Genomic DNA, 17,248 nt, shown 5'->3' with positions numbered 1-17,248 from the left:
CACCCTGCTCATGCAATCAAGCCTACTACGGTCAAACAGGAAGAACTGTGAACATCCGCATCAGCGAACATAAAAGATACGTCCGGAATTATCATTATGGGAAGTCGGGCCTAGCAGACCATGCTCTGGATACCCCTGCACACAGGATCAATTGGAAAAACACAAAAGTACTACACCATATAAATCAGAGAGATTGTTCTTAAAGGCGACAGAAGCCCTAAAACACACTCAAAATCTCAACAAATATGGCTGTATTAACTTGCCGAAGATCTGGGAGACTGTCATATTAAGAAAAAACTAGCACTTTTCTAGAACTCTAGTAATATATGATAGCTTTTTTTTTTTTTTTTTTCAGATAGAGGGCGCCAAAATCAGGACTCTAGTCTTTGTGTTGCTGCTACAATTTTGTTTAAGTACACCATGTTGTTTTAGTCTCGCGTATTGTGACAAACAGTGTTTTTGTGCTCTGAAGATGCTGGTTATAACACCAGCGAAATATCAGCATCAAGTTAATAAATTAATTATTTACTTAGTTTCTGTGTTCTATTATACCGTTAAAATAATAAACAATATGAATATATAATTTATATCGCTACTTGCAATTTTTTTCTCAAATAAATTGTCAGTATGTACATTCTAAATGATAAATTGGCAGAATAATAGAGAAGAATAAAAGAATGGCAGAAGGACATTCTGTTACACTCTTCATAAATTATGGGACAAAGAGAAAAATTATGATAAAAATGTATGATGAATTTGTATGCAATTTGGTGAAAATTGGTATGATTTGATATACGAAAGAAAGACCTACAAAAATGGTAAATGAATAGTTTAATTTAGTAAAATGGAAAATTTAGTACATGAAGGCATGGTCTGGGTATGTGGTCTTCACCTCAATAAGGAATGTGGGCAGCAGTATAGTGCCTACAGTGATGTTTCATACTGTTTATAATAACATCTAGAAGTTCATTTGGTAATAAGAACCATTGCTCCTGCAAAGCATCTCCCAAGATTTTGAAGAGGAGGTTCGAGAACAGTAACATAGCCTTATCTGGGATGCTCTAGATGTTATTATAATCCCAGATAAGGCCATGTTACTGCTTTAGGAACATTGCTATATAATCTTTATGTTAATGATACTGGGGAAGATTTGGATGCGGATATTCAATTGTTTGTAAATGATGCAAAGTTGAGACGAACTGTGAGGAGTAGAGAAGATGTGACCCTTACAAGAAGGCTTGAATAGGCTGAGTGAATGGGAATGCCAGTTCAATGTTGCAGAATGTGTAAGGCTTTAAAATTTGGAAAACAAAGATAGGATGTAGAATTTACTCTTGGTGGGAATATATTGTTAGAGGTGGGGAGTAATAAGAGATCTTGGGGTGATGCTGGATAAGGATCTGAAATTTAGAGGACATATTGCAAAAATTGTGAGGACAACACAACAAATTCTGGGAATGATGTGGAGGACACTGACTTGTAGAAGTAATGAGGTCTGGTTCCATTGTATAAGGCTTTGATTACACCGGATATGGACTACTGTGTGTACAGATTTGGTCACCTTGTTTTCAAAAGGATGAAGCGATTTTGTAGAGGATCCAGGGACGATTGACCAAAATAATTTCTGATCTTTGGAATGTTAAATATGAAGAAAGGTTAAGACGATACCATTTGCAAAGTCTAGTGGATAGGAGAAAGAGGGGTGATATGATAGAGATGTACAAGTTAGTAAGTGGTTGAAAGTTTTTTACCTTGGTTTTATTATACATTAAAGATACCAAGGAATATATTTGGTTTTAATCCTTTACCCAAGGAGGCAAAACAAAGTTTTGCACATGAAATAATTGCATTATTTCACGTGCAACGGGATACATACTAAGGCAAGTAATGTGAAATCATTAGCCTCTATATACAAGTACTGTCCTATCACAGATGCAAGACCCCTAGATATCTGGTTCTCTCCGGATCAGAGGATGCCTGCAATCACTTTGTAGAGAGAACCAGCAACATGTTATCACCTCACCCCTCTAATATCTGTAAAAGAGACATGTATGGTAGAAATATTTAGATAGAACAGTTATTAAGGAAACAGTTTTAACATATTAAGTCATGTTCATAGGAGTGACTCATTGAGTTAGTGAGCATACTTAAGAAATATAAAACCATACAGTATGTGGTTTTAATTGTAATTACACAAATAAAATGAGAGGAATACAGCCAGTTTTATTGCAATTTTTTTTAATGTTTTTATTTCATCATCAGATCCCTGATATATACTTTCATGGGGTGTACAGGATAATTATAATTGTACTACATGAAAAACAATGCAAAATGATGGTACAACATGACAGAATAATTGTTTTTATCATAAATAAATTTTATAAGTGCCAGGAAATATGAGAAACATTTATTTACCACAATATATATATTTCATCATCAATGAAAAAAATGGTGTACAGGATAATTATAATTGTACTACATGAAAAACAATGCAAAATGATGGTACAACATGACAGAATAATTGTTTTTATCATAAATAAATTTTATAAGTGCCAGGAAATATGAGAAACATTTATTTACCACAATATATATATTTCATCATCAATGAAAAAAATGGTGGGAAGAAATGTTGAAATAATTGGTTGCATAGAAATATTGTATCATCTTGGTTGGCTGTATAGTTAGCTTCTTTGCTTTCCAAAGATTTTTGCCATTTTTAATCACATTGTGGCATAGGTGTTTATGATGAGTGGAAGATGATTTCCATTGACTGGTCTGAGATTGCCACCCTGATTATTTGAGTTGTGAGAGTGCTTAAGAGAGTAATGTGTGTATGGTTTCTGGATTATGTAATCCTTAGCCCATCCATGTACTAATGTCTGATTGGTTTACAATCTTTCATCGTCAACAGAATAAATACCTGAGCTTAGTATTATTAGTCACTGTAGTAATAATGTATATCCTTGGAGTCAATAGATTAGTCAAATAAGGTCTCATTCAACAAGCATTATAGTCATGTTGTAACTTAAATCTCATTTGCCCTTTCCTGTCAATTTACACTTTGCTGTAAATTTTTGTAAATTCAAAACCTGCAGGGAAAAGTGACAGTGCATTTCTTGATGTTCTAAAATGAACAATTCCTGTAACAATAATATCATATATATTAATCCTATATGTCTTCTAAATCTTAGCTAATAAGGTTACTGCTAAATGTCTACCATTTGTCAGAAACTTTTTTTCGTTGTAATTTGTAATTTCTTGTTATCTGTCATTCTTTTTGGCAAACAAAATCTCACTATAATATTTTGTGAATTACCAAAACTACAAAGATCTCAAATACTTTCTTCCTATTATTAAAGAAATTTATGTTCAACCGGGGTTCATTTCTTGTCTCTAGGATGTGAGGAACTTTCACAAGGACTTTTCAACTGAAGGCAAATTAACTAACCAACTTTCAGTTAAAATTTCAACTGAAGCCAGTCTCACATGGAGATGGCAGTTTCTCCTCTAGGGAAATCATACACATATTTCATCCAGGCAACCTGTCAAATGCCTTTACAAAGTGCAGCAATATCACTCTGTAGATATTCCTTGCAAAGGCATTAATTAAACAGGTTGCCAGGATAAAAAATGTAAGTTTCCCAGATGAGATACCCAGTCACCTCCATAGGTGACTGGCTAATTTGCCTTCAGATGGAAACACAACTCAACTGTTACTCTCCTGTATAATGTGAACATGACGTACACTTTAAAATCAGATCAGTATTTCCCAAAGTGTTGGCATGCATACTCCTAGGGGTACACAAAAGGTATTTAGGAGTTTTTAGGTACTGTTTTTAAAATTTTGATGATCACTTTTATATTTTTGTCACTGTATCATCATATATAAGTGCAAGTGCCTGTTCTATAATTAATTTTTCATAACTAAAAAAGGCTAAAAGAAATTTTAAACAAAATGTATCTCTTGGCATGTATCAACTGACTTCTGTTAGGGCTGCATCTGGTTGATGACACAACTGCATGGTTCAAACCTTGCAGTTGGAACTCTCTGCTAAATTTTCGAGTCATTTGTATTTTCAATTGTAACAGTCCTCAGCAGTTGTTTCACCATTCATGCAGGCATCGATACATGTTTAATCCTGTTTGTGTCACAAATTGTGAGAGATATACAGGTTATACATGTGAAATGGGTTTTTTTGTGCTTGTGGACTTCAAAACTGCAAAAAATGAAACATTCTTCATGATGTGGAGCCCTATCTATGGCTAAACAAATATAGAACTGGATTTTACCAGATTAACACTTCTTCTCCAAAACACAATTTCATTCAGATTATTAAACTTTATTGAAAATTTAAATTTCATAATTTTTGTTTAAAGTATAATTTTGGATTTAATAATTTAAAAAAATTAGTTTCAAGTTTGTAATTTCTTATAATACAAATTTAAAAAATAAATCTTCATAATTATTCATGTTTGAATGAAATATAACTTTTTTCAAACTTTGCTTAGAGGGGTAAGGAGTATGCAGGTACTGAAAAATTCAGAAACACTGCCATAGAGTATCTTAGCCAGCCTTATTCTCATGAAAACTGAAGAACATAAATTCATTGTGCAATTTCTATATACAGTTATTTCTCAATTTTCTGATCTTGAAGTAAACTTAACCTTCAGTTAACCAGTTAATGGATGAATTAGTGTCAGCTGATTTTTAGAATATTACTATACAAGATGTCTACATTGGACCTCTTGTACAAATGAGAAGGAACACTCACCAAGTTTTTGTAAAAAACATTCTGGATAAAACTTGTAGAGTCCTGGAATGTTTGAACAACCCAAACCTTACATTTTTATGTATTTATTTTGATTTTTTACCATTCTTCAAAACTAGGGAGGCCTAATGTGGACATCCTGTATAACCACACATTCTGTTAACCATACTTTATTTACCGTATTTTCCGGTGTATAAGATACCCTATGTATAAGATGCACCCAAGAAATTTAATTTTAATATCAAGAAGGTGGCAAAATATTCGGGAGAAAAAGATATCCTTGAAGTATGGAGTAATTACTTTGAAAAACTGCTAAATGAAACAAGCGGTGAGGACAGCACAGTGGTAAAAAACACTGACAGGCATGCAGTCAGGAATACATATCCATACTTGAAGTAGAAAAAGCCATCAAAGGCTTGAAATGTGGAAAGGCAGCAGGAGTAGATGATATTCGACCAGAAATGCTGAAATATGGTGGTATAAAAGTCTTACAGTGGCTACACTGCATAGTTCAGAAAGCCTGGACAGAGGGACGAATTCCCGATGATTGGAGTAGAGCTCTCATAGTGCCCATATATAAAAAGGGAGATAAAACTGAATGTGAGAATTACAGAGGTGTTTCCCTACTGAGTGTTCCTGACAAGAATTATGCAAGTATACATAGTTGAGAAAGCATGGGAATGTAACAAAGATCTGTATTTAAGTTTTGTCGATTTGGAAAAGGCATATGACAAGGTACCAAGAGAGTAGCTATTCAATATGCTACAGTTATATGGTGTCAATGGGGCATTATATCAAGCAATACTTAGTCTGTATTTGAGTTGTAAGTCAGCAGTTAGAATTGAAGGAAGTACAGGAAGATGGTTTAATGTTAAATCTGGGGTGAGACAAGGATGTACATTATCTCCTCTGTTATTCATTATCTATATGGATCACATTATGAAGGATTAAACATGATATCAAAATTGGAGATGTTAATGTCAGCTCTTTGCTTTATGTGGATGATGTTATACTTCTAAATAAATCTGCTACAAGTCTGCAAGATTCTCTGACTAAATTGAATAACTGTTGTAAAGATATGGTATGAAGGTCAGCAATAAAAAGACAAAGACAATGAAAATAGGCAGAATCATTGAAAATGTCAACTGTGTTGTGAATGGAGAACCTGTGGAACAAGTAAAACATTTCAGCCACTTAGGCACGATTTTTAGTGAAGATGGTAAATTAAATATAGAAATAGACAACAGAATCAGCAAAGCTGGTATGGTGGGAAGTCAATTGAATAAATTCATATGGAATAAGAGAGAAATTAGTTGGAACACTAAATTAGCTGTATACAAGACAGTGTTCAAACCAATTTTAACTTATGGATCTGAGTGCTGGGTCAGAAGTAAAACACTTGACCAAAGACTAGAGACCGCAGATATGAGAGTCCTGAGAAAGATTAAAAGCGTGAACAGATGGCATCAATGGCAATATCATATTAAAAATGAGGATATTAGGAAAGAACTTGACATTGTCAGCATGCAGGAATGTGTCACTTAAACAGAATGGGCGAAGAAAAATTAGCAAAACAAGTGTTTTCTGCCAGGTTGGCAGCAAAACGACCCAGAAGTAGACCAAGATATAGGTGGATTGATACAGTACAAAGTGCCTTAGACAATAGAAATATAAGATCTGATAATGTTGGAGTCTTGACAAGTAACAGACTGATTTGGAGGAAAATTGTAGATAGGAAGTTAGTAATGATGTAATTTTTTTCATGTAGTACTATCATATCCTGTACTCCCGTTGAGGGTACATGGCAGGAATTTGATGATGATGAAAAAATGTAATACAATTTTCTGGAACAAACCTAAACTTTAAAGTATGATTTTTAAAAAAAATGGATAAAATAATAGCTAATTTTTAATGTGTACGAATCATTTTTGTTGAAATGGCAATGCCATTTTGCTGATTTTCTTGCACCCATTTCAAAAACTTCGGTCTCTAGTTCTGGCCACTTTGCAATTTTTCCACGTTCCATGTGCTTTTCATTACACAAATTGTACAAAATCTTCTGACCACGCCAAGTTCCAATCATTTTTTCTGTAGGCGGAGGTCCAAAATGCTTTCAGCTTCCCTATTCCCGTGTTCTTCCGCATAGTTTACAACCTGCAATTTGTAACTTGAAGTATATGAATGTTGCCTGTTTTTTTCCATCACTAAAATCTACGGGGAAATATCAAACTGAACACAAAATATCTCAACACGTCAACTCAATACTGATAAACATCGGTAACTGATTACTCAGATAAGATATTATGAAACTTGAATAGGGACTCCCCGTTCTTAGCCAATGATGCGCTAGACATCACATGAAGGTCACGCATCAATTTGATTGCACCATTAACCGCCTACAAAGATCTTGGAACATAAAAGGGAGTGCGTATGACTTTGAAAAGAGGAAACAATCTTTACCTTCATTATATAAGACGCACCCAATTTTTAAGGTAAAAAGGTGCGTCTTATACACCGGAAAATACGGTAAGTTACCAGCAAATTAATTTCACATCATATCTGGATAACTGAGAGATTAATATTTTAATAGGGACATTATTTAGAATTTTGAAAAATTTTCTTTCTTTTGTGTTATTCTTAGGTGCTGTCTCCATGGCTGCAGCTGAAGCAGGTTTGTGGAGTGTTTCTGGTGGAAACAGATTGGTACCAGAAGGATTAATTGAAAGGTCTGGCTGTGAAGTGTACCATGCCAGAGCTATAACTGTTGTGCATAATGCTGATGAAACTTTCACAGTCCTTTACGAGAATGAAACACAACCACTAATTTCAAGAGAAGCAAACAGGACTTATGATATTGTAATAGTGGCAGTACCACTCATTAAAGGAGTATCAGATATCAGATTTTTAAATTTTACAAGTTTTCCTAAAATTACTGGAAGATACCAACGTATAGTGACAACGTTTGTTCAAGGCAACCTGAATAAATCTTATTTAGCATTAGACATAGATTTCATTGATGAAATTTTAACAAATAATCCAGGATTATTTTTTAATAGCTTAGGAAAAGTGTTTCCTGTTGATTATAAATTAGGTGACAAAGTTCCTGAAGTGTGGAAAATATTTAGCAAAGAACCTCTGACATTGGACCAATTAAATTTACTCTTTGATAAAATAATAGAATACAAAGTTATTGATTGGTTAGCTTATCCACATTATAATGCATCAGAAATTACTACCACTTTTGTTTTGCATCCTGATGGATTATTCTACACTAGTTCTATTGAATCAGCTGCTAGTGCTATGGAAATGAGTGCCATTGCTGGGAGAAATGCTGCTTTATTAGCATATAATTATTGGGTTAATAAGAAAAAAGTTGATAACATTTCATATCCAAAAAAGGAGGAACTTTAATATAAAGTTGAAGAATACTTTAAAAATTCTAATTTCTTAAGATTTAGTTTAAATTAAATGTACATAATTATATAAATTTGAAATAAAATTTATTATTCAAGTCACATGTATTGTTTCTGTTTTTATGTTATATTTTTATTTTCTTTAAAATTGCAATGAATAGAATTCCGAGGGTCATTGTATTCTGTATAATTATGCATGATCATGTTTTTGTCTGAACAACAATAAAGATTGGAGACAACTGTCACACTAATATTATTTTATCTTTTATGAGGCACATCTTTGGTGGCAAAATTTTCTAAGAATAAATAATAATAAAGCAGCTAAAATATCAAATTGAAAAGTTTATGTGCAGTAATTTGTATACAAAAACAGATACATTTTTGAGTGAACATGGAACTGAAACCGGTACAGATTAGCCATTATTATTGAAAAGGATCGTTAAAAATAATATCTCTATATTATATAGTGAGAGACAACACTGCACTGAAGCAAGTAAGTTATTAAGTAACTGAAAATTAGAAAAGTTAAGTTGAATATGAAAAAGAAGGATGTTATTTGGTATGGCAGTTCTATCATATAACATGTCATATATCAAGCGTGGCCAACTTCATTCTATACGAGGGCCAATATATGATGAGTATTAGCATCACGGGCTGCACACTTTTAGACAGAAATTAAATAAAAATAAACTCTGCATTTTTGTATTGAATTACTATATTTGTTAAATCATTTTACTACTGGGAGAACAATATAAAATACTTGATTTATTTAAATATAAGCTGTTAAATTAAATTTAATTACATATTTCTATATATATATATATATATATATATAAATAACTATAATGTGTATATATATATATATATATATGTATATATATATATATATATAAATATAAAGCAATTTTGATTCTGTGAGAATATAAATTGTTTCTGTCATCAGAAATAATGAATATAACTAGTATATCAATCAGAAAATCTGCGGTCGAAGCTAATAACTAAATTGATAATGCATATAATTTAATATAGAATGATATAATCACGTAATCACAAGAAAGATATTTATTTAACCAAATATTTCGGTCTGGAAATAGCAGACCATCGTCGGTGGTATTACAAGAACAGTTTAAAAAAAAAAAAAAAAAAAAAAATATACAAGCTAGAATACTAACAATAGATCGTTGAAATTAGAACATGCCGCGTGATGTTATATCACTAAGTATGAAACGAAATATTTTGAAGTAGAAACATGATTGAATTTGCTATAAAAAAAAAAAAAAAAAAAAAAAAAAATTAATGAGTAATCTTGATTAGGCTTTCCCAGATTTTTGATATAGATATGCAGTCATTACGATTCAGGTTGGGATGATGGAGCAAGGCCTCCACGCTTTCCTTGATGATGGAGGCCTTGCTCCATCATCCCAACCTGAATCGTAATGACTGCATATCTATATCAAAAATCTGGGAAAGCCTAATCAAGATTACTCATTAATTTTTTTTTTTTTTTTTTTTTTTTTTTTTTTTTTTTTTTTTTTTTATAGCAAATTCAATCATGTTTCTACTTCAAAATATTTCGTTTCATACTTAGTGATATAACATCACGCGGCATGTTCTAATTTCAACGATCTATTGTTAGTATTCTAGCTTGTATATATTTTTTTTTTTTTTTAAACTGTTCTTGTAATACCACCGACGATGGTCTGCTATTTCCAGACCGAAATATTTGGTTAAATAAATATCTTTCTTGTGATTACGTGATTATATCATTCAGTCTTATGTCGCAAGTATCCTTAAAACAACAAATAATTTAATATAGTTTTTATACTGCTGTGGGCTGCACAAAATGACATTACGGGCTGCATGTGGGCTGTGGGTCTGCTGTTGGCCACCTATGCCATATATGATGTAATAATCTGAGCTTTATTATTATTATTATGTGACATCTCCAAAGAGTCCAAGAAGTCATCACAGGAAGGCATTCTATTCCACTGTATACAACTTACCATTTACTGCCTACTACCACTGCAAAGACTTACCCATATAAAGATTCCTTTCTAGTTTTTCCAGAACAGAAACGTAACAAATGCAGCTGAAAAACAGAAATGTAATGAAATTGTAGTTCTTATAGGTACAAATGATTTAGTGATAAATATTATTATTATATGGATAATTCAATGGAGTCAGAAGACTCTTCGCAGGAGACCCAAACTATCAAAACAATATCTATCATACCTCTTCTTGAACACATTTACAGACGAAGCACTCACAACTGAGTCAGGCAATGCATTCCATTCATTCACCACTCTCCAAGCAAAAAATCTAGTTTTCACACCCTTGTTAACCACACTTTTCCTTAATTTCCAGGGATGACCTCTTGTTTTTCCATCACTATCACACAGCTGAAATATTTCCCTTCCATCAATCTTATATAAAAATCTTTAAGTAATTTAAATATTTCTATCATATCCCCTCTTCTCTACCAATCAACCAACCTCTGTAATCCACAAGCTCTCAATCTATCAATGTAGGGAGCATTTTTTACACCACTCACCAACTTAGTCACTCTCCTCTGAGCCCTCTCCACCAATTCCTCATCTCCAAGGAATCCAGGCAACCAGGCTCTGAGCACTAATCCAAATGTGGAAATATCAATTCCTTATTAAGAGGAATAACAACCTCTTTATCTCTGGATGTCAGTGTGTTCTTCAATAACCAAGTAATCCTATATGCTATCTTGGACACCTTAGCATGTGTGTCTGCTGAACTTCAACTCCCTATCCACTGATACCCCCCAAGTCCCTAGCCTCATCAATCTCTTGGAGTACCATTCCATGAATGTGGTACACAGCTGGTAATTTTTTAACCCCAAAATGCATAACTTGACACTTTTTCACATTGAACTGACATCCATTTCCCTTTGTCCATTTTACCAGCTTATTTAAATCATCTTGCAAACTCTCAATATCGGCTTGATTTCTTATTGTGCTTCCCAACTTTGCATCATCAGCAAACAACTGAACATCTCCCCCTTCAAATCATTTCCTATATCATTTATGTACAAATTAAACAATAACAGCCCAAGCACAGACCCCTGAGGCACATCACTGGTCACCTGCTTCATCCTGGACTCTGCTCTTCCATACACTACTTTCTGGTATCTCTCCATAAGTCATATTCTTATCCATTACACCAGTATAGTATCCATCCCCATTTGTTTTAATTTGTGCAACAGTATTCCATGAGGTATCCTGTCAAAAGCCTTTGCAAAATCCAGAAGTATCACTGTGAGCCATCCCCCTTTTCCAACTCAGACGTCTCTATTATAAAAAGTTAATAAATTGCTAAGGCAGGACCGATCCTTAACAAAACCATTGTTCCTTTTAGAGTATCAATTCTGATCCACCCAATCCTGAATTCTGACCTTAACCAACTTTTCCAGTACTTATAGTATGAGAATGAAAATCCTTAGTTTGTTACTGAGATATGATAGAAGTGAATTGCAACAAAGAATGCCCACGATGCCAAAATTTGATGCATATGTTGTGTAGAAGGAATGGATGCAAATTTTTGGATGTGTGGGGTGCATTTGAGAAAAGAACTGATTTATATTACAAGGACAGCTTGCACTTGAATGCATTTGGTATCAGGAGTCTTGAGAAATTACTTATTGGCATGAGACCTGATATGGAGAATCAGGGAAAATACATCATGATGGGAGAAATGGTTGAATGTCTAAGTATAAGAGCAACCAAGTTATTCAACTCTGTTAATGGCATGAATATGCATTATCATGGAGGTGATCATGAGGAAAAGATCATTGTGTGTTTATCAAAAAGGATTCCTTGGAGGTATCTTATTGTATCTGTACATGAATACCAGGAGTATTAGGAACAAAGGACTAGAGTTTGCTGCCTTGGTGGACACATTGGGGCTTCAGATTATAGACAGTAAGACCTGGTTCACAGAGAAATACATGCTAACTTGTATCGAGTGTAAAAGTATGGTATTTTTAGGAAGGATAGACAAGATAGAAAGGAATGGGGCAAGTTGCTAATGATATCAGATCATTTGAGTCCGGTGAGGTGGAAAGCTATGACTGCAAAAGTAGTAACAATTTTCCATATAGCAGTGAGTTTGCAGTCACAGGTGTGAAATGGTTTCTGACAAAATACATAGTGGGAGAGTGTTGACACAGACCTAGTAGGGTGGTTGCTGGCGATGACAAAATGCATTAACAAATCAACTTGATGGGTGCTAAATGAGTAATCATGGATGGTTTTAATTATATGGACATCGATGGGTAGTGGTGAAACCTCATGAGAATGAAACCAGATTTATTCAGCTGTTGTTAGACAACTTCCTCAAGAAGCATGTGACAGAAGGAACTCAAGGTCGACAAGTGTTAAATCTGATTATATAGTGTCAGAGGGATTTCAGTTTAGTCCAGTGGCGGCCAGTGAAAATTTTAAGTGTGTGTGTGGGGGGGGGGGGTGCTGCATATACGAATTTTTTTAAAAAAAAAATACTTTTTTACTAATCAGTAACGAATTTATTAATAAATAAATTTACATATTAAAAAATTTCTTTATTAAAAATATTTCACCCTCATCACGAACAAACACCCATAATAAAAGTTTCGTATCTTACAGAAATAACGCGCGCATGCATACAATTTATCTGTAAGTGACACTGCCCAAACAAGCAGTGTTGGAATCACTTGTAACATACAAGCACAAACGAATATCAGCGAGTCTAGCTGCAATTGGCCGAACGCGATAATTCCAACACTGTGTTAGATCGCAGTGCATTTGTTTCGTAATCTAAAGCGTTAATCGAACAATTCCAATTATTAACTATTCAATCAATGTGCTTCCCAACTTATCGCGTTCGGCCAATTGCAGCTAGACTCGCCGATATTCGTTTGCTCTTGCGATTGCACGTCACAAGTGATTCCAACACTGCCAGTTTGGGCAGTGTCGCTTAATGGTAGCGACAGAAACACTCAAGCGCGAAAATGAAGAACTGCGAAAAGAGGTAAACACACTCAAGTGTCAAATGGAGCACATGCTACAAAAAGAAAGGAAAAAAAGAACTTGAAATTGAGGGAATAACAAAAGAAAATACAGAAGACTTACGCAACCTAATGCAACTGATCGGCAGCAAAATTTGGATTCAAATCGCAACCACAGAATCACCTCTATTAGCCCACAAAAAAACAGAGAGAGACCGCCACTAATCATCGCTCGTTTTACCAGAAGAAGTCTGAGAGACTCCATTCTTGTAGCAAGCAAGAAAACAATGCAACATCGATCCTAACTGACAAACTCCAAACAACAATCTATATAACAACACTAGGCTCCATACTTCAAAAATCTTTTATACCAAGCAAGGAAGACAAAAACAGAGAAAGACTACAAGTTCCTGTGGACTAAGGATTCACAGATATTTATGAGAAAGAATGAAAAACTCGAGTTTATATAATCACAAGAGAATCCGACCTACACAGCCGATCAATATAAAACACTAACTCTTCACGTCCTTAAGAACAAGATTAGAAATCACTTAAAAACTATATAATGGAGATCTCAAACATAGGCGAACATATCCAGTCAGACAATATAATAACTTCAAGGTCTTTGACGCTGAAGAAATGGTCATACGACATTTCTACCAATACCAACTTCACTATCGTACATACACATGAGAAGTATGAAAAAACACCGGCTTACATTGATAACACTGCTCAACTACACCATGACATATAGATGCGCTAATACCGACCGAAGTTGCAATAAACGACACAGAAATTTACGCATACAACATTAATAATTACCAAACCTACAGCTTATGTAGACCAAACAAAAGAGGAGGTGGCAGCGTGGCATTTATCAAAGAAAAATACAATGTGATGGAAAAACAAATTCATTTCGAACATACGGAAACACTAATTTTGGAAATCACAAATACACAATAAATACAATATATTGACCTCCAGATAGTAATCCACTCAGCTTTCATGAGTTAGAAGCATGGCTAAGCGGCATCGAACCCCGTACAACACATAGGCTCATTTTGAGACATTAATATAAATACTCTTTACCATGCTTCTTCAACCACTAACCTTGATATACTAAGTCAATACAACATAAAACCTACCATCAACTCCCCAAGAAGAGAAGAAATACTCAACAATACACTAACACAATTATGCATTGATCATATCAACATACAGGCTCCCATTCATACATACAGTATACATCATCAGTAATTAACGTCAAAATTGCCGATCACTGCTTTGTCTCAACTTCGTTTTACTACGCTACTTATTCCACCCCCCCCCTCCCACCACCACAAAAGTCGAAAAAACTTGATCATATTAAAAAGCATTACTGTAAAAGAAAATCTATGGAAAAAACTCAAAAAGTCACCCAGTAACACACATTTACAAACCTTATACAAAAAAAATCAACTAACAACAAAAATTCTTAGGGCAAAAAGACACTACTACTTCGAAAAATTCATGGAATATAACGACAACATGAAGCAAACATGGGCTGCATTCAACGAATTAGTAACTCGAAAAAAGAAAACTTCAGCACAAGATTTTATTGCAAAAAGCTTCGGTCAGGACACAAACCAAGAGAACTAGCAAACTCATTCAACCATGCCTTCACAAACAATATCACACAACCCAAAAAAGACAAACTACCAACGATCAACAAAAAACTACCGACACAAAGTCAAAAACAAACTATGTATTTTCCACCTGTAACAAAACAGGAACTGAAAGAAGCACTCGTACAACTCAGACCAAAGACCACTCCAGGAATAGACAAAATAAGACTCACAAACCTTATAACACACTTTGAACAAATAAATCCAATACTTTTGAGACTCATGAACATTATATTCGACACTGGCATTATTCCGCAACAACTAAAAACTGCAATAATTACGTCAATTTATGAACATAGTAAAAGAAACGATACTCAGAACTACAGACCAATAGCTACTCAACCAGTCATTTCAAAAATTCTAGAAAAAATAACACATACCAGACTACAGAACTATTTACAAAAGTACAACATCATGTCACAAAACCAATACGGCTTTCAGAAAACAAAAAGCACCATCATTATATTACAAGACATCACCGACACAACAAAGCTTTCGACAAAAACGAGTACGCCGTTCTTATACTGCTTGACTTAACCAAAGTATTTGATACACTTGAACATGACATACTGCTCATCAAACTACACTCAATAAGTATAAGAGGAACACTGCATACATGATTCAGGAACTACCTCTCAAACAGAACACAAGTAACAAAAATAGGTACAAGTCACAGCCGGGGTATAAAAATAAAACACGGTGTTCCTCAAGGCGCCATATTATCACACACTCTATTCAACATATTAACGATATTCATAACATGGCCATAAGAAGTCAAATATTTCAGTACGCAGATGACACCGCACTACTAACAATCAACACAGATATCAACACGGCTCTTTGCAAAGCACAACATGACCTAAATGAAATCACAACATACTTCTACCAAAATGCAATTGTAATCAATGGCACCAAATCATAGATGTTGATAATACACTACCCAAGACTCATGCGCCCCTCACCACTATCGATACACTGTCACACATACCGCTGCATTAACAACAAAAATACCTGCCAATGTCCCGAAATCAAACCTGTAACACATGCAAAATACTTTGGACTCTACATAGATTGCTACCTTAAATGGACAAAACATATAAAATACCTACATACCAAACTCCGGATCATCGCAGCAAAACTCTTCCAAGTAAAAGACATTATTCCATATGCGATTCGCAGATATCTGAATAGGGATATCTGCGAATCCCTACTCAGATACGGTATAGTAGTCTATGCAAACACACCAAACAGCCACCTAACAAAATTAGAAACATCATTCTTCTTCTTATTATTATTATTCTGGGCAACTCCAAGGAGTCGACAGACTCATTGAGGGAGGCCCTAACATCATGTCAAAAGAACAACTATTCGACCATCACACAGTATCTATCATACCCTGCCTTGAACTCCTTGATGGTCGTAGCACCCACAACAGACTTTGGCAGCTTATTCCACTCATTCACCACTCTCCAAGTAAAAAACCTAGCTCAAACACCCTTGTCAACCACAATCTTGCCCAGCTTCCATGCATGGCCCCTAGTCCTCCCACCACCAGTCCTATTTTCAAAGATATCTTCTGGATTAATCTTATAGAAACCCTTCAGTAATTTGAATGTCTCAATCATATCACTCCTTTTCCGCCTATCGACCAATTTCTGCAACCAACAAATCTTCAACCTATTCTCAAGGTTTATTCCACAGACCTGCTATCATCTTGATCACCCGTCTCTGGATCCTCTCCACTTCCTCCTCATCATGAAGAAACCCTGGCACCCATAACTGGGCACAGTAGTCCAGATGGGGTCTTATCAAGGCTCGATACAGAGGAACAACAACTTGTTTGTCTCTGCATGTTAAAGTATTTTTCATAAGCCAAGTGATTTGATGAGCTGATTTAGCCACTTTTGCAATGTGCCCCCTAAACTTCAATTCCCTATCCACCAACACTTCCAAATCCCTGGCCTCATCAATCTCCTGGAGTACGGTTCCACCAATGTGATATACTGCTGCTATTATTTTCACCCCAAAGTGCATAACCTTACACTTTGCCACATTAAATTGACATCCATTTTTCCTAGCCCAGTCCTCCAACCTATCCAAATCATCCTGTAAAATTTTGACATCCTGTGCACTCACAATTGCTCTACCCAACTTTGCATCATCAGCAAACAAGTGAACACTTCCTCTCAGGTCCTTTTCTATATCATTGATGAACAAATTGAAAAGCAGTGGTCCAAGAACAGAGCCTTGTGGCACACCACTAGTCACAAGCCGTCTTTTAGACTCAACTCCTGAATAAACCACTCTCTGGTATCTCTCCACTAACCACCCTCCTATCCATCTCACCAACCCTATATCCATCCCCATCTGCTTCAGTTTACTGATTAGGAT

General features: G+C 34.8%; 1 protein-coding gene across 1 annotated transcript in view; it reads left to right on the top strand.

The window, feature by feature from the left end:
• The window catches only part of LOC150092549 (prenylcysteine oxidase 1-like), an 83,976-nt gene extending 75,690 nt beyond the window's left edge, over window positions 1-8,286 (top strand). Inside the window, exon 5 of the mRNA XM_090414444.1 lies at window positions 7,411-8,286. Within this exon, the coding sequence (XP_090270570.1) occupies window positions 7,411-8,180 (770 nt within the window). The 3' untranslated portion in view covers window positions 8,181-8,286. The remainder of the gene's footprint in view (window positions 1-7,410) is intronic.
• The last annotated feature ends 8,962 nt before the right edge of the window (window positions 8,287-17,248 follow it).

This window comes from Typopeltis vanoorti, chromosome 25 (genome assembly GCF_054136105.1).
Source record: "Typopeltis vanoorti isolate ZY-2024b chromosome 25, IOZ_Tvanoo_1.0, whole genome shotgun sequence".
NCBI lineage: Eukaryota > Metazoa > Arthropoda > Arachnida > Uropygi > Thelyphonidae > Typopeltis > Typopeltis vanoorti.
Note: the sequence above shows the minus strand (reverse complement) of the source record. Positions and strands in the feature narration are given on the sequence as shown.